This window comes from Cuculus canorus, chromosome 4 (genome assembly GCF_017976375.1).
Source record: "Cuculus canorus isolate bCucCan1 chromosome 4, bCucCan1.pri, whole genome shotgun sequence".
Classification (NCBI taxonomy): domain Eukaryota; kingdom Metazoa; phylum Chordata; class Aves; order Cuculiformes; family Cuculidae; genus Cuculus; species Cuculus canorus.
Window position 1 is genome coordinate 78428915 of NC_071404.1, and position 23345 is coordinate 78452259.

The window sequence follows — 23345 nt, forward strand, 5'->3', positions numbered from 1 at the left end:
CGGTACCTGCTGGTGGCGTTTGCTGGGTGGAAATGTTTGCATTCCGTTTGCTAAGAAAGGTCTGAAAGAGATTCCCATCAAAACCTGCAAAACCCGGTGGTGGTTTTGAGATGGGAAGTAAAGCCTCCACAAGGCAGGGTGAGAATGATCCGTCTCTCTCCCTCTGCTCTCCCTTAATGCAGCTGGGGGATTAATGTGCTTTGTGATTAACCGTCCTCTCCTCTCCCTCACCCCTTACTCTGCCTGCGACAGAAATGATTGTGGACAATCAGATCGAGACAGGGCTTTTGAAACCGGAACTGAAGGACAAGGTCACCTACACGCTGCTCAGGAAGCACCGGCACCAGACCAAGAAGTCCAACCTACGCTCCCTGGCTGACATCGGAAAGACCGTCTCCAGTGCAAGTAGGATGTTTTCCAACCCCGATAATGGTAATGCAGAGGCTAACTGGCTATAGCCTTCCCTCGTAAAGCAACCCACCAAACTCTCCCGCCAACAACTAACTGCGTTGCCCTGACAATGCTTTTCTAACCCATGATTAGCGTAGCGAGACCCGTACTGATGACCCATCAGTGGTGGGCTCCGCAGGCTGCTTTGGCCGTGGCACATCGCTCTAACCGTATCTTCACTGGACGGAGGGAGAAAGGAGGGGAGGTGGCAGGCAGGTGGCAGGAGGCGCTGGGGAGGTAGAAAGGTGCTTTCGCAGCTGGTGGGTAGGAGATGAGGTAGGAGCGACGATAGGAAAGAGAGATTTGCAACAGACTCCAACCGCGCCTGAGCCTAAAAGGCCGATCATCTGAAACATTTGGGCAGACACGAAGCTTCTGTGTGTGTTTGATGACACTCCTAATCAAAAATAATTCGAACAGGAATCTCTAGCTTGCATTTTATTGCCTTGCAATCATTGTCCAGTGTGGGTAAAGCTGATGTCCCTCCTGCTTTGTTCATCCTAAAATGTGTTTTGTGGTGTACGTTGTGACAGTGTCTCCGTTTCTGTCTAAAAACGGTATCGTGGATAGCCCGGTGTTTGTGGCGGTGCCTGTAACGCCTGCATGTGTGGATGCAGACAGCGAGAGAGCCTTGGCACCCACTCTGTGCTCACCTGTTCAGTGAGATTTCTGATCTCTTACGAGTGGAAATCACAAAGAGGATCTTTAGGCCTCTTGTCCTGCGTTGGAGTTCTGTAACTGCCTCCTGGTGCAGTCTAGGAATCTGGCTAGAATTCAGCATTTTAAAGTATAGACAAATGAAAGCAAGCGAAGAAATTATTTTCCCTTGCTCCATTTAAGGCCTCTTAGCTTTCTGCATGCTGCTTCTAAAACTCAGCCTAACACTTTTCCCTAACCTCTTATCGTACTTTATCAATGTTTCCTACTTTTTGTCATCTTTTGCAGCAGGTGTGTATGTATGTGCGTGTGAAAAGTAATTATTGCTCCTGATGGTGCCTCTTGTCATGTACGACTGCCTTGAAAATGCAGCGGTTAAGTGAATAACACCAAGACCAATAATGTGAAAGAAGGGAATGTCTTTGGGTGTGCAGCTTTGTGGGGAGTATCCCTGCAGGAGTCCAACGGAGCAGAGAGGGACTGTGTCTTGCAGAGCTCTGTAAAGCTCTGGGGAAGGAGCTCAGCGGGGCCAGACAAGGTGGTTGATGCTTGCTTGAGAGAGAGGAGCCTCTTCCAGGGCACATTGCAGTGAGGGGAAATGTTCTGGGCGTCATCGGGCTGTGCTTTTGGCCTGCACATTCCCCAAGCCCTGAGCCAGCCACCCTGCTAACGGGGTGATGGATCCAGGCCGGAGAACCGGGAGAGAGCCAGAGCCTGGAAGGGTGGTGGGCAGGGACGGGAGCTAAAGTGTGGCTCCTCAAGCTCCCCTGCCTGTTTGCCAGGCGGAACGTTTGTAGGTGCCTCTGTGGTTTGCCTTTAACTCAGCCAGGCCCTTCAGCTCCCCCGAGGGAGCCTCAGTCGTGTCGGGACTGGGTGCCCAGCGAGTGACTCCTGTTTGTTTGCAGTTGGGATTAAGGAACAACGTTCTTTACAGCACACGCTCGCAAGCTTTCCGTTGTGTCCTGCCCACGGTGCGTATGGAGGCCTCTGCTTCCTCTTAAAAGAAGGAAAAACGCAGAAGGATTATTTGCGGTGCTGTCTGTAGGTATCAGTTACCACCTCTGAGTACCGCTCTTTCTGGATCTTTGAAAAGATGGACAGGTTTGGTTTGAGAAGAACTTTGGACTCGGACCACACTGAATGGGAGGCAGAACAAAAGAAGGGCGTGTGTTTAGCACACATCACTCAGGTGCTCCGTCACCTTGTGTGTGGTGTAGGGGTTTCTGGGCTCCAGCCCCGAACCCCCTTCTCCCAAGTAGGCACTGCAACAGCGAGGGTTATGGGAACAGGGAGAGTTGTTTCCCAGCTGGCCCGTGGTGTGCCTGTGATTCCACGGTCCAACCGAGCCTCGCAGGCGAGCAGGTAACTCCTGGCTGTTGGTGGCGATGGGTTTTGTCCTGTCTTCTGGCTGAACAAGTAGTCCAGCTTAGTGCTCTGTTCTGAGTACCTGTCTCAGGGAGTTCCTGAGGCCTGGAAATGTAAAGAGTCCTTTAGGATTGACTTGTATGTTGTTTTTAATGAGTAGTGCCTTTTTGGGACACGACGGGAAGGGGTTAAGATGGTCTCTGCTTACAGCAGGCATCTACCTTCCTCCTCTGGTTTGCATCTGCTTTGACTGCACCACATGCTTGTGACAGGCTGCTCCTTTTTCAGCAGATGATGGATGTGGAATTCTTCCTTTTGGTACTTCAAGTCATTCCTTGAGGGGCCATCAAAACCTCAGGGTGTACTTACTTGGGTTGGAAGGCGAATGATGCAGAGCGCGTTGTTTAAGTGTGCCTTGGCCGGTAGCGCTGCACGGAGCTGGACATCCCAGGCTGGTGACAGGGGAAACACAGCGCTTATCCTGGGAGGAGAATGCTGACGAGGCCGCTCATCTGGGTCCTCGCTCCAGCTTATTTCTCCTGGCCAAGGGCATCCTTTACTCAGACCCTGGCTGACTTCGGTTCTCATTCCTTTCTGTTTCTTGTTTGAAGGGGCCGTGCGGGTCCTTGTCTCAGCCGGGCTCGTTCCTTCCTGGCTCTTCCTAGCCCGCTGGCTGACCTTCAGCCGCTCCTGCCGTGCTGTTTTGCCTCCGCAACCCCACCTGGGCTGTCCGTGTGCTGTGAGAATGTATAATGCATTATGTTCCGTGACAGCTCAAGTGCTCCGAGACTCGAGGAGGCAGGAACTGCCACACAAGGGGAGACGCTTGATGAGGAGCCATTACTGTTAGTTGTTATTTACACTTTAATGAAAAAGCAACTCCAGGATGGGCTCGATGGAGTTCTACCACGCTCCCTGGAACTCAATGAGTGCTTCTCCCGTGCTTCAGAAGGCAGGAGTTGTCCTTCAGACAGATACAAATTTAATGAGGCTGACAGGAGCACGGCTGTCTCTCAGCGCCGCAAATCAGAATAATGAAAGCGTCGGGCGCTCGTGAACCTCCTTGGGGTTTCCTTCCAGGCACGTATTTCCTTTCAGAGCCCACCTTTCGTTGCAGTGCCATTGAAGCTCTCATCCCATATTGATGGTGGCAGCAGGTCCGCGGGAGCGGCAGCTCTGCTGTGCAGCGTTCCTCGCCTCCGCACAGCCGGCTGCCGGAGCAGGACTGTGGGGAGCAGCCTGCCTCGCTGCTCGGCCCACACCCACTGCCACCACTAAACGGGGAGCTTAGCATCTCTGGGCCACCCACAGCACACCGAGGTGGGAGTTACTCCTGCTCTTGTAACGGACACGGTTATTGTGTCTTTGTTAGGGCTGTTGATGAAATAACCTCTGCTGAAGGCGAACCAGACATCACTGTGGGTTATATATAAAAATATTATGCAGCTTACTGGTTCTTACTGGGCAATCACAAGTGATTCGGAACCTGTGATTTTGGTGGGTACCTAATTGTATGAAATTACTTTCAAAAACAACTCTTTAGGAAACAATTCAGCTTAATGCCATTACCATGGATTCTGCCCGTGATTTGCCGCCTTCTTGGTTTTTTTCAGGGCAGTTAGGCTTAAAACCAAATTAAATAATGAGCAGTTTCAAGATTTTTCTGTTTGATCTGAAATCTGGAAATAACCCCCTGGGCCATGATTTTTGGAGATACTGAGGTGCCTGTGCCTCACTTATTTCAGAGCACTTAAATAACTAAGTTCTTAGAGGTCTAAAGTTTTCCGTGCCTCTCATAGCCTCATGAGAAGTTCAAGTAAACTCCTGTTCTGATGGTGTATTTCATCATAATTAAAACTTCAGAAAGTGTCTGAAGATATTCTTTATGGATAAAGCAGGAGAAAAGGTGAATGAGCAGAGGCTGCTAAGGCATGAGCTTTGGAAAGGAGCGTAGTCTCACTCTGTTGCGTATTGGGAATCTCTGTCTAAAGCACTGCTGTCCATGGCCAACATGAACCTCATCAGGGATGCGCTGGTGGCTCTGTGGTCCCTCTTAGCAGTCACCTGCCAGGCTCGGTAGCCACCAGATTGGCCGAAACATGGTGCCTTTGAGGGCAGAGGTGTGTGCCAAGGGCCTGTTGCTCATCACCATGTCACGGGGGTCGATGTTGGGATTGTGCTTGTTGCAGGATGTTTTCGCAGAAGCTCTTTTTCTCTTGGGAAAGAAATGGGGCAAAAGATGGTGACTTCTTGTGTGCCAGCGATGGCAGAGGATAAATCAAAGCACCCCTTTGCCGTCCGTGCAGCAGGGAGGAGATGGTTATCAAAAAGCTGAGCTGACAGAGCTGTACCGAGCCAGTACTCAGAGTTACCTTACAAAGACACCGCCCTTCTCCTTCCTTTTGTTGGTAGAAGGCTGAGCTGTATCGAGTGTCCAACCAGGACATTTGGATTTTACATTTCGATTGAGCTCCTGCAGGGGGGGGGGAGTTGATGGGGTTTTTGTGCATCTTGTTTTGTTGACAGTCTTTCTAAGAGTTCTTGGTGTCCTTCCCTGGCACGGGGCGCAGCATTAGCCCTGAAGCCCCGTGCTAAACGCCGTGTCCGCTTGCCCGGCTGGCGCACGTTGGGGTTGTGCCGCTGTTTACAACGAGAGCTGTGGTCACCGCTCCTCGTGCAGCCGCCCGAGGACTCTAACCCCTCTTTACCGGTGCTGCGGTGCTGGCACTCTCTGCCCGTCTTTGACACGAAAAGCTCCCTGCCCGCCAGCGGGTTTCACACCTGCGAGAGCCTTTGCTTGAAGAGAAGGGGTCGCAGTGGACTCAGACCCAGCGGGCAGAGGCTGCACAAAGCTGGGATGTGTCCAAGTGTTTTTAACCACCGTAAATAACGGCACGCTACCCATCGCCGTGCCGCTGGCATCTGGGCTGCCCCGACACCTCAGCAGCACGGATTATTTACGCTGTGCTGACAGCGCGGTTTGGAAAGAGTGGAGTTGGAACAACCCTTAGGCTGTCTGCACGGCGGTGGCTGGTGCGGAGGAAGCATGGCTGGAACATCTGGAAACTTTCCCCCCTCTGAAATGTTTATTTATTTAAGAATATTTAATTTATTTCTTATTCTCTTAAGTGTTTTTTGTACAAATTGCGCCCTCGGTCCCTTTAGAGCATGGAATGGTGGTGCCAGCTGGGAAACAGCAGCGCGAGAGGAGAGAAGGGTCAGTTGGAAAGGAGGTGTATTCAAGGGACGCTTGAAAAACCTCACCAATATTCTTAGTTTCTCCCATGATTTGAAGCGTTGCAGGATAAGGTACGCATTCCCAAGCTGGAATTGGTGCCGGCATGTGGTCAGGATGTTCAAGGTTGGCTCTTGCAGGGATGTGACCGTGTCTGTTTCCGAAAGCGCTGTGCGTCTGCCACTACCGCAGCGCAGCTTGGGACCGCTCAGCTGTGCTCGCTTGCTTGAAACCTGCTCCGAAGACGCCTGAAGTTTAGACGCCAGGGCTGGAAGGCTGACTCCGTGCGCTGAAAGGCGGAGCTGCAGAGGAGGTGATGCGCTCCAAATGGCGGGCTTTGGTCACCCAGCTATGCCGGAAGGTGCCGTTGCGTGTGACCGTGGATGCTCCAACGCTCGCTCTGCTCCCGCCTTGCTTGTGCCATCGCTTCTGCCTTTTCTTTCTTGCATTTTTTTTATTTCTTTGACTTTTCAACTTTGCTCTCTTCCTCCTCTTTGCTGCTGCCACTGTCTCCTGCTTGCACCGCACAAGCACGCAGCCCGCTCGAGAGCTCCGTGCCCTGCCTCGCCACCCGCACGTTGGATGATGAAATCCGGGTGCAGCGCAGCCCCAGCGTGGGATGGCTCAGTAAGTCCGGGCAGGGGGCGGGGGGGCGGGCACGGGGAGAGGAGGAGGAGGAAGGGGTGACGTGCCTCAGACGCTCTCCTAACGCTCGCTGCTGCATTAACAGTGGGAAGGATGGGTTCCTTGTGGAGTGGCTGCTGCTCTGGCTGCCCGTGGTACCCCCACTATCCCCACTCGCTGCTCTCTTTCACTCCGTTTTGCTTTTTTCCTTCATCTGGGATGGAACAGGTACGTTTTCCCTCCAAAACCTCATTTCCTTTCTCTGTTGAAGTATCGTTTGGGTGTTAAAAGGGCTTCACGAATTTTGCCACCAGTGCAATATTAAAAATGAAATGAGTTTAAATCTTTTTAGTTTTTATAGAAGCCTGGAATGGTTTGGGTTGAAGGGACCTCAAAGCCCACCCAGTCATGGGCAGGGACCCCTCCCACTGGCTCAGGGGCTCCAAGCCCCATCCAACCTGGCCTGGAACCCCTCCAGGGATGGGGCAGCCACGGCTGCTCTGGGCAACCTGGGCCAGGGCCTCCCCAGAGGACATTTCTTCCTAAGATCTCTCAATCTCCCCTCCTTCAGCTTAAGATGCTGGGCTTCCTCCAGAGACTGAGATGTCCTCCTGTCACTGCCATCTCCTAATGGTCAAGTCTTCTGCAGGGAGTCACCCTTAGGAGCAGGCCTGTTATAGATACGTTAAAAACTAAGTGTAAGACATGTCTTTTCCTGACTTTCCATCCATGGGAACCTGGGTCCAAAGGGCTTTAGGCTGTACAGATTTGGACCACAGCATCCACAGAGCCAAATGGCTTTTGAGCCAACGTTGCTCATGCTGCATCTCGCATTTCCAGCAGCGTTTTGCTGTTAGTGACTGTGTTTGGCAGTCAAGATAAATTCAGGATTTGGAGAAAACTTGTGCATGCAGGCTGGGATACCGTCGAGTTCCTTAGGTCAGCAAAGCTGGTAGAAGGTGGTGCTTGTGGTTTCCAGTCTGCGTTCTGAAGGTCGTCAGAGTCAGTACTGAGTGGGACCAGTCTGAACTTGAAGACCTCGTAAGGCATCTTCAAAGGATGATGCACGCAGACACCAAACTCGAGGGGAGAACAGTCATCTCCTACGCTCCAGAGGTTTTTGGCTGTCAGCATTAAGTGGAACATTTCCTGCAGGGAGATGGAGATAGAAATCACCTGACCCTAAGAGCTCGGTGTAAGCTGGAATTGCGAGACGCTTTCTCCCTCTGAAGAACAAAGAGTACCTTGTGAAGTTTTGGTGCTCAGATCTCTTCAGGCTGGTCCAAGGACAGCAAAAGGGAGTGAATCAGGTCTGTGTGTTGTGCCAAGAAGCTGGAGCTGTGGCTCACATGCTCACAGCTCTTTGTGGGGGGAGCTCCCAGAAGTGAGTGCAGGCTGGCTTTCCTCTCCACCTTAGGTCCTCGCTCCTGAGAGGAGCTCTGCCACGCACTGAAGCGCTGTCACACAAGGGGTTTCTTTAGGGGAAATATCAGAGCAGAGCCACTAGTGAGGCATTTATGGGCAGGAGAGGAATGTTCCTCATCCAAAGTGCTCCTGTTATGACCAGAGGATGTTCCTGAGAGCCCTCTGCCCGGAGGTTCCTGCTGCTTCTTGCCCACGGTTTTTCCTGATGTCTCTCACTTCTAGGCTCCATGCACTCCTTCGGCCTTGTCACGTGCTGCTGTAGCTGTGGTGGGTTCAGAGTGTGGTCGAGGTCCTGTTTGTAGGGTAGGTCATGTTTGTAGGGGGCTGTATTTATTGAATACAACTGGAAAAGACAGGCAAGTTTTTTGGCACACGGGTCTGTCCGGGTCTGGAATGGATACCTGATGCCTCGAGAAGAGCTGCTGTGAGTTTGATGTGATTATGGTGGTGGCGCTGGGAGAAAGGGGCTGCTAGCAAGAGGCAATAAAGTCATGAGCCGCTTCCTCTAGAAAGGAGAGTGATTATCTGCTGAGAGTCACTGGCATCTAATAAACAAAGAAAACAAATGTTGTAATTTGGAAACATTTCAGCTATGAAAGCTGTGGGCTGTCATTTTAGTCCCCGTGCCCCAGGACTCGACCTAGAGATTTGGGAAACCACCAGAGCAGTCTGCAGGCCATGAAAGGATACCTTCAGCGGTGGCCTTTCTCTGCAGCTACAACACATTGGAACAGCATTAACAACTGTATAAAATAAAAACATGAGTATTTTCTACCCTTACTCAAAGCTTTTTTGGAAGCCAAACTTTGTTCCGTCTCTGTGGGAGTTATTAGCCATGCCAGAGGTCTGACGGCTAGGCTTGACCAGGAGGAACCCAAACTTCTGCTGTGCCATCTCGCCATCCCACAGGATCTATCCCAAACCTGTGCTCTGCACATGGGACCCCCAGCTCTGAGAGCAGCCCACGGTGATCCCACAAGATCTGTTTGGTTCCTCTCACTTGGTAGCACACAGGTGGTAGAGACGGACAGGAGCTTTGCTTTGGCTCACTGAGCTGCGTGACACCAGTTATGGGTGGGAACAAGCTGCCCAGTTTAAAGAAAGAGCTTCTCCGGTTCTCCATTTGATACCCTTGGCTTGGGTTTGCAGAGCAGCTTCAGTCGAGCTTCAGTGTTCCTTGTTAATTGATGAGCGCATTATATACTCATCAAAGAGTTCCCAGAGTTGACAGCGTCTGGGCAACCTTTGAAAGGTAATTAATTGCACAAGGAAAAGGAACCCTGGGTCTCACTAACAGGCTTCAGGTTTACAAGAACTTGAACTTATTTTGGGGTCCTTTGCCTCGCTTTGCTTTTTACCAGGCAGAAATATCTATTAAATATTCATTTATTTCTTTATTTTTTATGTATTATATTTATTATTTATTGACTCATATATAACACGGTGTTATGAGCAAAGTCCTGTCTACGCCGTGCAGCAGACGTGTCACACCTGAGCGAGTCCCATCCCTTGTCTCCTGCTTCGTGTCTGCATTTATCTCCTTCCCACAGATCCATATCAAACCTTCAAGCGAAGTCTGTAGGAGTTGCTAAGTCTGCCTTGCTAATTAATTAAGAGACCGGTTACTATTACACGGAGCTCAAACCAGCCTTCCCGGTGGCATTTGTCACTCTGTGAGTAAATATGGTGGTGAAAACCTTGTAGCGGTAGGTGGGGTCGTAAATGTGGCTCACAGTGAGAGCAGGAAGAGGAGAAGCCGGGGATCCCCCTTTTACAGTCTCCAGTTTACCTGCGGGTGCTTCGCCTTTGCTGCGCTGTGGCAGCAACACACCGCAGGTACGTTGTGATTCCCAGTGGCTCGTAGCGAAGAACGCTTAAAATCCACACTGAAGGTGTTGAAAAGGAAACCCAGTCCAGATCTTCTCCTCCTCCCTCTTTTTTTGCCCCCTTTATGCCCGTTACGCTCATTTGTTAGAGTTTTTTTGCTCTGGGGGCTGATGAACACTGAACAACTCGGACTTCCAGTCTGTTGCGGAGATCAAAGCACAGCTTTAATCAATATTGCCTCAAAACACAGCCCAAGCTGGGAAATGACTCAGTGCCATTGCTTTTTGACTATTTTCTGCCTTTCTAGTTCTATTCAGGGTCAGAAACTGTGATAACAGCTCCTGTTGCTGCGCCTGTGGTTCCTGCAAGCGCGGGAGAGAAGGGACGGGAAAATCCGGAATCAATAAATAAATGCATACAGACTGCTGTGCTTTGTGATGCTGCGTCCGTCCCAGCAGCACTTTATATATATATATATTTATAGAGATATATCATTAAATTCTTTTTCTTCTCTGACAATTATGGCTGTTTCTACGCTCCTTCAGTTTTAGTACATCTGCTTTTCAGTGGGATTGTAGAACTGAATTCTGAAATCGCAGAGCTTTTTTCCAAGCTCTTTGGAAGCATTTCCTTACATCCTGCTGGTCTCTGAGAGCACGAGGGCGAGCAGGCTGAGCAGCGCCAAGGCTCGCCTGCTGCTAACCACGTCGCAGCACTCGAATGCCCGCAGCTTGGCTTTACAGGGAGCGGTCAGTTTTTGAGAAAGAAATGGAGGTGACCTGCTTCAGCTCTTCGTTTCTGGGAGTTTGGCTCATCTCGTTGGGTTTCTGGTGCTGGGAATTGGTGCCTTTGGTCTATTGAGGTGGTGCGTACGTTGTTTTAATCGGTAAAACACTAAAGGTTTGTGAGCTTAGTTAATGAGCGTATTGAAAAGAGGTAGATTTTTATTCTTGAGTGTTTTGAAGGACCAACCTCCCTCACGGCCTGAGCTGCGTACCCAAGCGTGGGAACCTGAGGAGCACAGGGCGAGCGCCGTCTGCTTTGGAGAGGGCTCTGCAGGTGGGGTGGCCCATGAGGGTCCCGGCCCTGGGGAGGGATGGGTTTGTGGCCGGGTCCTGGCTGACCCAGCAGCATCCGTGTCAGCAGCCCGCGGCTGCTTCGCCTCTTCTCCCACAGGCAGGAATTAGGGCGAGTCCTTACACTCTTTTGCCGTTCTGGGAACGCTCTGGGTCAGAGATGACAGAGTCATAGCATCTTAATATCCCACGTGCCACGTAAAGCCACAGAAAGCAGCCTGGCAGGGTCTTACGTTCCCCTCATCGATGCCCCCTCTGCAAGGAAGGGTGTTGCTGTAGCCTGAGCCTCTGTGTTCTTCTGCCCGCCTGGAAACGGGGTGCTTTAATTGCTGTCGGCATTGTTCTTGCAGGCAGCCCGGCCATGGCCCACAGAAACCTGACTTCCACCAGTCTGAACGACATCTCTGACAAGCCTGAGAAGGACCAGGTAAGCTCCAGATCCAGACCTCGCGTGGTGCTGTGTGTGGTTGGGAGCTGGATCGTGGGGAACGAGGCCCTGAACCCTAGAACTGAAACAAAAGAAGAGGGGCAACGGGTGGGTAGAATACTTCCGAGTCCTGTGACTGGATCCTCCACTTATTAAACACCGGCCTTTGGAAACAGTGGGTTAACCTCTTGCAAGGCCTGAGGCGTAGACACCACCTGCATGCCATCTTGTTGCCACCCAAGAGAAAGGAGGGAAAATACCCAGATATTGACATATTTGGGACCCTCTTCCTGCTGAAAAGGGGAGAGGGCAAAGGTCTGCGTGGGAGCCAAGTCCTCGGAGCTCCAGGGCGCGTGCTCGGGGGTCGGGAGCAGTCGGGGGCTGTGTCCCTGCTGCAGCTGGTGGAACAGAAGACTCTGTGCGTTGCTTCCGAAGGGCAGTTGTGCCGACAGGCAGCTGCGGAAGAGTGGTTCCAAAATGGAGATGTGCAGCGATGTTAAAATTGGCCAAGTCTCCATGAATTGGACCGCTTTCTAAGATGAGAGTAAATGTTTGTGGTGTATCCCATGGGCTGTCTCCGTGTGTGTTCCCCTCCTTCCCGAGAGCAGAAGAGTCCGAGGGGGATGAGTGAGTGTGTTTCGCCTCTGAGAAAACCAATGTCTGAATGAGGGCTCTGTGCGGATTTCAAACCACCTTTGTCTTGGTTCAGAAAGTGGGTTATCCTCAAAGCGCCACCGGTTCTTTCGGAGAATCTGTCTTTTTTTCTGCGTCTTTCAGCGTTCCCCGGTGCCATGGTTATTGGGAATGCAAATGAGAGTTACTTTGGACACTGATTTGGGTAACACAGTAGTGCTGGCCAGCTGAGAGTGACCCCGCTCCTTCAGATCAGGGCTGGCTGCACTCCGCAAGGGGCACAGCAACGTCAGCAGTGTGGAAAAGCGAGTTCAGAGCAATGAACTATTTAATATATATTTATATTTATATAAAGAGAAGGGGGCAGTGTGTTTGGCCTTGACCTTAGCGTCGTTCAAAGCTATAGCAGTTGGTTTTGGAAAATATCTGTTTTCTTCAACATACGCAGCCACACTTGGCATTGTGAAATAGCTTTTCTTTGCATTGGAAAGGCCACTTGGTTTATATTTTTAATCCCATGCTAATTGAGCTCTTCCAGCTGGACTAGCAGAACGCTAGGTCTGAGTGCGGCAGCAGGCTTTGCAGATCTCAGCAGCACCAGCTCTGTTGCCCCTCCTGCTGAAATGTCTCTGGACACACAGATAATGGACCTTCTGTGTCGAATTGGGCGTAAAAATAGATGTTTGGGTAGCGCCATTAGTGACATTTGTTAATAAATCCAGTCTGGAAGTGCACTCCAAGGTTTTTAAGTTTCCGTGTAGATAATGCCGGACTGTTTGAAGTGGGAACCGTTACTTGAAAACTAACCAGTCCCAAAAAGCTGCTTAATTAATTAGCTCATGTCCTGCTGATGAACTTTGCACAATGGAACCCTTGTACTGTGCGCCCTTCGCTGCTGGCCTGAGAAATCACCTTAGATCTCAGTTTTCGTTACTGATTGACGGAATCTCCTGCCTTGATAAAGTTTGTGGCATTGTGGTGGATGCCTGGCAACTTTCTTGAGCAGAACTGCAGCCTTTACTGCTGATTGGAATGGGGTAATTAACAGCACAGCGATGTAATAGCCAGAATTGTCCTTCCATCTCTGTTTCGGGAGGTTCTTAGTAAGCAGGAAGACACCCAACTAAAATCACGGTATAGGTTCTGGATGCTCTCTCTGCAGAATGCCATTTTACCCTTTTGTTTCTGTCTCTGTCTCGTTCTCTCCCTGGAGCGGTGCTGGTGGCCAGGGCTCTGGAGTTGCAGTAGGACCCCCGGCCCTCCCTTGTTTTTGGGATTGTCACCCCCGAGACAACGTGGAGCAGGGCACAGGACCATGCTTAGCGCTGCTTTTGCCCCAGGCACTCGTCTAGCTGGAAGCAAACGTAACGTTTTGAAGCAGACATGGCTTCCAGTACTTTCAGCCTACCTGGGAAAGTCTTCTAAACCACCCACCGGCCTTCTAACACCAGTGGGATTTAACTCGCTCTGTCCTGAAATGCTCTGTCCCTGCTTAGCAACAGTTTCCTCATGTGCTTTTGGAGGAGCAGGCAGGTCCTGCACATCCACCCGTTGCTTCCCTGCTTCTTTCTCCTTGATGTCACAAGGTCCAAGGAGAAAGAGGTCCCGTTGTGTGACCCTGATGCTTCTTGGCTTGGAATCATTCTCTGTGAAGTCAAACTACGAGCAGCCCTCCTGGCATACTGTGGTTCCACTAGTGAGGACTGGGTTTTTCCATTCGGTTCCATGTTCCACGGATAGCTTTTGAGGTTAGAGGTACCAAAACAAGCCTGAAGAAGGACAGAAGAGGATTCTCTGCAAAGGGGAACGCTCTGTGCATAAGAGTGGCGTACGTTGGAGTGTTATCTAATACATTTGGCCACCTCTGTCTCCTCTTGGAGCGGCCCCTTAGGGGCAGAAGTGTGGTCACCTGGGCCGGGCTGCTTTCAGGTGGCTCGGGTTGTGCTGGTGTTTTTAGCTAATCCAATCAAGGAGCCAGGAGCAGCTGGGCCTCAGCTACAAAGGCAAAAGCCTGGGTTGAGCCCTGTAAAAGCTTCCAAGCACTTCTCGGAAGTGTCTGTCCTCCAGCCTGGTCTCCTGAGCTGATTTTTCAGTCCCTGCGGAGAGGGAGCGGGTTCAGGTTTCGGGTGGGCTCGTGGTTGCCTCTTGGACGATTGCTTCGCTCACTGCAGGAGAAGCCCTGCTAGGACAGACAGTTCCCTGAGGAGGCTCAAGCCAGGACAGATGCGTTTCAGCTTTCCCACAGCTGTGCCATGGCAGTGCCCGGGGGAGGCGGAGGCCCTCACCGTGGGGCAGGGAGTAGTTAAGAGTTGTTTGAGATCAAACCAAGAGCACCGCAGTGGAGCGTCCCAGGGAGCACTGGGCAGGCCTAGGTTTTCCCTGAAGATCTGTCAGGGAATCCTCCTGCAGGATGTCCTCCCTGAGGTCCTGCTGTGCAGAGGGACCTGGAAAGATGCCGGTGTTCGAAGGAGAAGGCACGATGGAGGTGGTGGCCATTGGAGTGGCCTCCTCCAGGGACGGAGGAGCAGTAAGCGATCGAGAGGAGCGAGAGAAGACAAGAACCGTCAGCCTTCCTGTGAAACCTCTGTGTAACGAGGAGCCGGGCTTTGCTTCGCTCCGCAGGTGCAGAACCTGGTGAGATGTCCTGTTGGGTTCTGGGGCTTTCTCTCAGGTTGCAGAGATGAGTTAGGAGACAGCGCTGCGGACAAGGGACAGTGGTGGCAGTGGTCCCGAGACACACTGATATGAGGTAATAACAAGAGATGTGGGTTTATTAAAGTCACAGGTAGCGCTCAGATTTGTCAGTGTTCAGCATTGTGGAGTTGTTCCTCTGCCCTTGCAGAAGGGACGGGTCTATGCTTACTTTGGATTTACTTTGATCTTGCTTTTGTTTTGTTTTTCTCATGCCCTTTGCCTTCTTAATACACTTTTTGGAGTTAATCTTCTTACTGGGTAACCATTAAGCTCTTTCACAAAGAAAATGAACTTAGGGTGCCTCTTGGAAAAGGCTGGAGTCAAGAAAGGACAGAGGACTCGCAGGCCCTTTCCAGAGGGCTGCCCATTCCCTCGGTGCCAGGGCAAGGAGCCATCAGCTGGGGGGGAAGGGGAAGAGGCTCCCAGAAAGGGAAGGAAGGAGTGGAGATGCAAGAGGCAGGCGATGGATGCCGGCTTCCAAAGGGTGCTCTTTTGGCCTTGCTCTCAGCACTGGTGATTTTTGCTGTCCTCTTATCCCCTGAAAACAATTCCAGTGTGCTGCTCTTCACTAAAAGCCCCAAACCAACCTTACCATTGCCTGAATGGCTGTTTATTCTCTTCCCCCCGGACACAGTGTGATAAGCATTAGATTAGCAGCTGTAGCAAGGGAGAGCTTGCTCCATGGGAAATGGTGGAGTCGGAATGCAGTCATTGGCTTCGTGTGCTTCTCTTCCTTATAATCAAGACTGGATGCAATAATTTTGCCATTAGAATAAGCCTGGTGAAATCATAAAATGAAGCGGAAATCTGAAAGTAATCAAGTCCCGGGTTACCCGTGACACTGGCATGGCTGCTAAATTAAAAATGTCACATTACTCTTTTTCCTCTTTAATTTATGGCAAGCGAATGATTGTGAAGCTGAAAACGGCAGGAGGAACAGTTACCCAAAGGCAGAGTTTGCAGGCAATCGTTAACTGCAAATTACTCATCGCAAAAGTTGCATCAATAGTATTGATTAGGTGCTCCCGTACCTGTGACGGGCAAAGCACAGGGCCCGTGTCCCGATCCCCCCCAGCACTGCTCCTGGTGGGCTGGTTGGCCCCGCGGGTGCTCTGTGGCAGGGAATTAGTGGGACAGTGTTGATTTGTTATTTTGATAGCGCTGGGTTGGTTACAGTCGGTTGCAACACCGCAGACACAGCAGAGTTTTGCCGAAGCGGCTCCGCCGTCGGTGCAGCGTTCACCTGCACAGAGCAGATTGCGGAGAGCGTCCGCAGGCAGCAGCGAGCTGGAATTGCTGGTTGAGCAAAAGGATGTGCGTTTCCCCCATGAGACGTTTTATTTTTCTGTTTACTTTTCTGTTGTTATTTTGGGGCATTGGGATCTGCTGACAGTCACCGAGGTGTCACAAAGCTTTTTGCCTGTCAGGTTCCCAGTGCAGCTCGTGGGATAAAAAGCCATACCGGGATATTTAATGATGTCTACAAGAGGCGAAGGTTTGCGGAGGAAGAAGCGAAGGGGGGAAGAAAGCTTTTATTCCCATTTTCCCCTGCCACGCTCAATAAAGATGCTTGTGTAACAACTGGCAAACAAAAAGGGGAGCTCGAAGGAAGCCTTTCTGTTCCCCCTGCATGGAAGCCTGCCCTGGAGCTGAACAAAAGGCTTTGGATTCCTTCCTCCTGCCAGTGCTGAGCACCCAGACAGGGGGGGATTATTGTGTGTATCGAAGTCAGGTCATCTGCACGATCCGGCGCCTCTGCTGTGAGCACGAGGGCTCGATTCGCGGTGCTGTGTCGCACCGGGGCCGGTTCGGCATCCTCGGCGTCCGGCAGAAGATGCCAGCGCCCTGACTGAACCCACTCTGGTGAGAAGGACCTCAGCAAAGCCACCCCATCCCGATTATGTTGGTTTGCTGTGGTTTTGCTTTGGGCTTGTATGATGTTTCGGTGGTTTGTAAGGATGATTCGGGGAGAGAAGGTGTGTTCCCTGGCATCGCATTTGTGCTGGCCAACACCGCTTCTGAGGTAGCAGCGCAGAGACGGGATTTGCCTTCGTTTGTCTTATTTTAGGAGGTGTTGGCTGCAGTTGATGTACCGGACACTTGCAGCTCGCTAGGCAAGCAGAGGCAGCGGCACTTTTGGACCATTTATATTTGTTTTCAGCTTTCCAAAATGAATTAGTCAGCGTGGAGGCTTCCTGCTCTCTCCTGGGCTCCGAGCTCTCTGTTGCCAGAGACATCAGTGGTACCAGAGCGATGTCTTAAGGACCAGGACTTCTCATGGCAGGGGAATTCCTCCTCTGGCCCCTGGGGGTCAATCTCTTTGCTCAAGTTTCTCTCTTAACGCCTTATTGAAAAACACCAAACTGCACGATTTAAGATTCCTTGAGCTGTCAAAGCAGACGACTTCTTGGTTTACCCTCATCTGGTCCACAGCTGCGATGGGTCTGGAAAAAGCAGGTGCTTCTGGTGGGCTGTCCAGCAAAGCTGGGGAAGGTGAGGGACACGTGCATGGAGATAGCTCAACAAGATGGAGTTAGAGAAGATCAAACACTTCTGCTGCTTTAGGTGCACCTTGGCCAAGTTCTGCGTCTTCCATATATTTGATGCCAATAAGCTTTTCTGATGTATTTATCTCTCTTGGCAGCTTCCTAGTTTGGATTCTCCTGAGTTCCTGCCAGGCTGCAAGTAGCCTTTGGTCAAAGAGGAGTGTGGAGGAAAACCAGGATCAGGTGGAAGCCTGCGCAGGAGCACCCCAACACTCTGTGGCTGGGGGCATCCCACACTCCCGTCTCATTTCTTTTTTCTAAGTTAGCTCTTGGTTTTTTTCAGCTTTATCTGTGAATGAAAGTGGTGGAAAAGAGTCGAGCGCAGCCATTCTCAGCCGTGTTGTTGCCGTGGTGCAGGGGGACCATAGGAACTGGGCGAGTTCCCACTGCCGTCCCTCCTCCCGTGAGAAATCCTTTGGCTGTGCTCTCTTCAAATGTCCTTGGCAGCTCCAAATGCCTGAATCGGTAGCACTTTAGTGCTCAAGATGCAAGAGAAAGGGGACATTGAGGGAAAATCTGCTTTATCGGGGCCCAGCTATTGCTGAGCTGATGCAATAGCATCTAGGAAATGAATGTATGTTGATGTAAGGGGAGTTTACGGACCTGGCGTTATCTCCCTTTTGAAGGGACAAAAACAGGCCCTGAATGAATACGGTCAGTCAGAGAGAGGCACAAAACCCTTCTTATTTGTTGTGGAGTGTGCACTGTTTATTCAAACGGGTGTTTCCATATCAACAGGGAACCGGTGCCAAAGCCAGCTCTGAAGTTTAAAAAGAACTTGGCCTTGCTGAGAGAACCCCTCCTGCCTTTGCTGGGCACCGATAGGTGGGGAGGGCGCTGTTCAGAATGAAGTCCAGAGATCAATGGTGGGAGTGATTCATTGCTTTTCTTGTTTGTACATCTCCTGGTCTCTGCAGTCACAAGCAGACATCCCTGATTTTTAGGTCTGTTGGCCTTGATGACCTACTTTCACTCTGTGGAGCTCCAGTGAAAAGGACTGTCTTCCGGTACCGATCACTGCCCCCTTTCTGAAGGGAAGGAGAAGTTGCTAGGAGGTTTAGTTAACTGGGATTGCGTTTACTTTGGCCTTTTTTCTTGATGCAGAGAGCGGTTTTTCTTGCATGGTTCCTGCCTGCAGTGTATCAGAATTCCTGGGTAATGGAGTTGTGTACGTAGACAAAGCACGGGGCGTTGACGGTACCCCTGGAGGTGAGCGATCACGGGTTATTTGTGAGAAGGTAACCTTAAACGTATGTGAGAACAGATGGAGGAACGCAGAGAGGCAAAGGCAGGTTCAAATTCCTGTGGGAATTAACCTTTCCCAAGTACAAAAGCTCTGTGTGTCTGTGCTGGGGTGTGGGAAGCCCATGACGAAACGCCGTGAGATGAGCACACAAACCCCCACGCAGAGCAAACAGAAGATAGGCTGAGTTTTGAAATGGGCTCTGTTAAACAATGCAGCCCTCACCTCTCCTCCTCCAATTCCATAACCGCAGAGGGGCTTCTTCCCCCGAGCTTTTCCTCATGCGCTTGGGCAGCCCGGTGCCGTCTGCAGGCTGGAGGATCCCCGTGTGGCGCTTGGCTTTGATGTAACGGGAGTTTGGGGAAGTGGATCCCTTTTCCCTGTGTGCAGGGGCCGTTGAGCCTTCCTTTAGTTGCACCAAGCACCGTGTGCAGGTCGGCTTGTGCTGGTGGTCGGTGTTGACTCTCAACACTCGCGTTTCGCCATCCCTCAAAGCAGGGAGAGCTGCATTCGGTGGGTTTGAGGTTTGCTGCACCATGAGCTGAGCAGGAGCTGGAGCCTGCGGCCGAGTCGTACCCCGATCCTTGCATGGCTTCCCCTCCTCCGTGTCAGCCCCACGTCAAGCCCCGGCTGGTTTGAGCAGGGCCCTGCCGGAGGCTCTGAGGTGTAGGGAGCTTGGAATGGTGTGTGGTGGGGTGAAAGAGAGCAGCTTGGGACGGACTCGCTGTTGAAGACGCTCAGTATCATCTAGAGGTCTTCAGCTTGAAAACCGTGGCTTGGGGAAGAGGAGGGAGATCTGTAAAATGATGAAGGGAGTGGAGGAGAAGGAGCGGATGCTGCAGATCTCCGGCCCCAAAGAACAATGGATTTCAAGCTTTTGTAGGCTCGCGAGGGAGTCTGTGTCTGCGCAGGTCGTGTGTTCTACCTGAGCTCCAGCTTACACAGCCAGAGGTGTCTGCTTGGTAACTCTTCCTTAGGCCGGGGGTGATCAAATACCGCTGTGACACATCAGGGCAAACGGATTCTTCCAATGATCAGTGTCTACATGTTCCTCACGGGCTGTTCTGCACAGACGGGAGCATCGAGTACCCTGAGTGGCTGAAGGGCTCCTCTACTTGTAATTTTAGTGCTAAAATTACCCTGGGGTTTTGGTTAGCTTTGTTTCAGCTAATGACTCATTCAATGGTGTTTCCACTTGCCTTGGGTGTTCTCTTCCTTGGCCAAGCGTGCAGGCTGCTGTGCGGAGTGTGCCAGGGGGCACGGGCGGTGATCCTTTCCCCCCTCTCTCGCTCTTGGTTGCTGCGCAGCCGTGCTGGTGGTTGGGTTGGGGGCTCCCAAAAGGCAGGAAGCGGCGTTCCATCCCTTACAAAACATTTGATGCTGAGCGATTTAGGAAAACAGGCATAGTAACGTGCCCGAGAGCACATGAGCAGAGGCAGGAAAAGCCGCGTGGACTTGGAATCGCTTTCATTTCTGATCAATGTGAACTGATGCTGATGGCAGCAGAGTGTTAAAATACATTTAGGGAAATGGTGATTTTCAGGTTTCTGTGCCGTTTTTCAAGTACAGCGTTGGAGATCCGTGGCCTTTAAGGTAACATTAGTGGTCGGGTTGGAAAGGTGCTCGGTTTAGCAGAGTGCAGGGCAAGTGCATACAGCGCTTCCAGCCGCGCCCCCTTCCTCCCGGCTCTGGGGTGCTGCCGAGGACTCGGCTCTTCCTGGAGCGGTTCGAGATGGGCCGTAAGCGCTAGCTGCATCCTTCCCATCACCTGCCTGATAAATGATTTAAGCAGGAGGCAAGCGGTGCTGCGAAAGTCATTTGGAGCCAAAACCTCTGTCACGATAGCTCTTTGGAATTAGTTGTGCTGTTCTGCTTCCCATCCTGCTTGGTGGTCCTGGGTCTGAAACACACCTGGATTGGGGCCGCAGCACACTTGTTCAGCAGCGCACCTCAGCCCCCAAACAAGCTGTTCAGCCAAGCTGAGCATTTGTTTAGGGATTTGCTACCTTCCTGGTGTTTTTTTATGCCCAATTTCCTCCAAAACACTCTGGGTGGGGGAACTGGTAGCACTTTTCCAGGCTTCCTCGCCAGCCCTCCTTGCCGCGTGTTTAATATTTGCTCTGGTGGCGATGCAGACCGAAGCGTGCAGGAGTAGGATCCTTCCAACGGCTTTCTTCCTGTTGAATCAATAATTTATGCCTTTTCATGAGACTTTTTTCCCTTTTTTCACTTCCTTGAGTCTGGCAAAGCCCATTACGGAGTTGAGCGTTCCCCCCCGTGGGTGCTTCTGGCAGAACATCCTCCCTCGCCATTCACCCCATGCCAGTGAAGACAGAGCATCTCCAAAGATCCCGCGGCGTGAGGGATGGGGCGGGTTGGGAGCCAGCCGAGGGCAGGACTTCTCAAAAGCCTTCAACTTCAAATGAATTCTGCCACCGCTGAGGTGAAAAACAAAGCCGTCTTGGATGTGAGGAGACCCAGAAATCTGTCCCCGGCTGTGAGGACACAGGCTGAGTGCTAAGCCAGCTTTGGGGGGCAGAGATGGGGCAGTATTGCCCCGCTCGAGCGTGGCTGGGGCTGCAGCAGCTTTGCCGATGCTGCACGGATGGTGGAGGTAAGGGCGCAGCTGCTCAAGGTAGTTTAATAACTGAGCAGAAAGGCAATCATGTGCCAGGATAGAGATTCCAAGTGCCAGGAAGGAAAGAGCCCAGAGAGGCTGGTTTTGAAACCTCAGCTGCTGCTGCGGCGTTTCCCCATTATCAGCCCAGAAGCCATCGATGATGTTTCTTCATCGCTGGACTTGGAGGATGGGTGATGCAGAGCGCTGTGAGCCTGCTCACGGCTGCTGTGCTGCAGCTCCAGTTCGTAGGTGCCGAGAGGAGACAAAGAACCTTCAGGCTGTAAGGAACTATTTTTAGCATGAAGCTATAGCTGCACTTTGGGAGAAGAGGTATAAATGAGAGCAGGCCTGGCAGCTGGCTGACGAGAGCGCTGCTGGTCAGCAGATCTCTGCTAGCACTCTGGTTTAGTGGGGTGGAGCACACAGTTGGACCTCAGATACCACTTGGGTGCCGCAGGAGGCATTGCTGGAAATGAATAAACACAGCCTTATAGGTCCTTTTGAAGCTCACCTCCTCCTGTTTTGAGCCCCACTGTTGAGTAACACAACAGATCAGAGCATCATGGAATGATTTGGGTCAGAATGGACCTCAAAGCCCACCAGGTATCCAGCTCCTGGTGTCCATCCTTCAGGGCTGTTTCTCATCAGACGGTGGTTTCTGTAGCAGCCACTGCAAGTTGTGGGGTTGTACTTTGACTCATTCTATGTGTCAAAGATGGGGCAGGCAGCGACGTGGTGCAGCGCTGTCTCTTGAAACCCTGCCCGGATCTACTCCCCTTCCTCCACTCTGCACGCGTTTTTCTCCACAAAATAATTCCATCTCAGGTCTGTAAACAGGAACAGCAGCTCCAAGAGGCGCAGTCTTCTCAGCTTTGTCTTGGCTCCAAGCACCACCATCAGCGTTGTTCTTCTGGGGCTGATCTTCTTAGCATTCGCGTCTCAGTAGACTCTGGGGGGATGATGCAAATTGGCCAAGGAGATGTTCTAACCAAGGAGGAAACAAAGGTGGATTTTATTGCGCATTCTCGTGCACATGCCTAACGAGACTTAATTTTCTTTTCCTTCCTCTTTCCACTGATGCAGCTGAAGAATAAATTCATGAAGAAATTGCCGCGGGATGCTGAGGCCTCCAACGTGCTTGTTGGGGAGGTGGACTTCCTGGAAGGTCCTTTCATCGCCTTCGTCCGGCTGCAGCAGGCAGTCATGCTGGGTGCTCTCACTGAAGTCCCCGTACCTACCCGGTAAGAGAATTCAGGACACGAGTTGGAAAGGGCATTTCCACCTTGTAACCACGCCAGAAGATGATGTTTTCTGCTGTTTTCCATCACGTGGCATGTGTAACGGTCAGGAATATTGGTGTAAGTTACACAACTCACTGCAGTGCTGAATTTTCAGCAATTCCAGAATTGGGTTGTAAGATACAAGCTGTAAAATACACAAACATTACACAAAGGCAGTAACGGAACAGCTGAGCGGTAAAGGGCACTGTCATTGTGACGGTAACTGCTGGGGCTTTGTTCCTGCCCCGTGATTCCCCCAGCATAGACCGTACACAGCTCAGGTTCCCTCAGCGTGTTTTTGTGGTATATATTTTTCCTCTTAAAAGCTGCCACTGGATGAAAGATGCAATTCTGGCCCTGCTGGGGCGAAAAAGAAAGGCACTTAAACTGGGACGAACAGTTCTGTCCAGGCTGGTCGTGCCGTGTGCGGCTTTGTAACAGATAAGGGTTCAGGGAAAAAGGTCATCTAAATATTTTATTTATTGTGCCTTGTGTAGGAAATGAATCTGTCTCACAAAGGTGAGTGTGTCCTGTGTTGTTCAGTCTTTGAATTCCCTTCTGGCGTGTGCAGAACTGGCTGTGTGGGCAGCGTTACGGATCTGCCGGCACAGCACAGCTCAAGCCGTGTTTCAGTTCTCAGACATATTACCCTCAGTTTTACAAGTGAAGAGTGTTTATCATGGAATATGCTGGAGAAAAATTTTCAAAGGGCTTCCTTTGTGTTTTGCTTGTCATTCTGGAGCTCCGGTTGCCCGTTTCACAGCACGGATGTGCACACACGTATTCTGTGTGAGCAGTTGCAAGGATTTCAATACAGAGAGCAGTTGGGATCTGAATGATGCCCAGAGGGTGTGAGGTTCCATCAAGGACTATTTTGTGAGACGAGAGGTAGCACCATGACTCAAGCTCATGGCTGGTACACTGCTGATATGGGCATGGAGCTGAGCCGTTGCACGGAATGAAAGTTGGTGTAACCTGTCCCTTATTTCCATGTACAAAACAAAGGATTAGATAGATTGAGATGAGGGCTTGGGGAGAAATGTTTTCCTGTGAGGGTGGTGAGGCCCTGGCCCAGGTTCCCAGAGCAGCCGTGGCTGCCCCATCCCTGGAGGGGTTCCAGGCCAGGTTGGATGGGGCTTGGAGCCCCTGAGCCAGTGGGACGGGTCCCTCCCCATGGCAGGGGTGGAACTGGATGGACTTTGAGGTCCCTTCCCATCCATACCCACTCCACGATTCTGTGAAG

At 51.4% G+C, this 23345-nt stretch overlaps 1 protein-coding gene across 10 annotated transcripts in view; it reads left to right on the forward strand.

Annotated features, from left to right (window-relative positions):
* The window catches only part of SLC4A4 (solute carrier family 4 member 4), a 199524-nt gene that overhangs the window by 127895 nt on the left and 48284 nt on the right, over positions 1-23345 (forward strand). For 5 of the 10 annotated variants that reach the window (XM_054065581.1, XM_054065583.1, XM_054065584.1 and 2 more), the window contains 4 exons: positions 253-432; positions 6239-6334; positions 11010-11086; positions 21906-22063. In XM_054065581.1, coding sequence (XP_053921556.1) covers positions 253-432; positions 6239-6334; positions 11010-11086; positions 21906-22063 — 511 coding nt within the window. The remainder of the gene's footprint in view (positions 1-252; positions 433-6238; positions 6335-11009; positions 11087-21905; positions 22064-23345) is intronic. The other 5 variants (XM_054065588.1, XM_054065586.1, XM_054065589.1 and 2 more) reach the window with 3 other exon arrangements.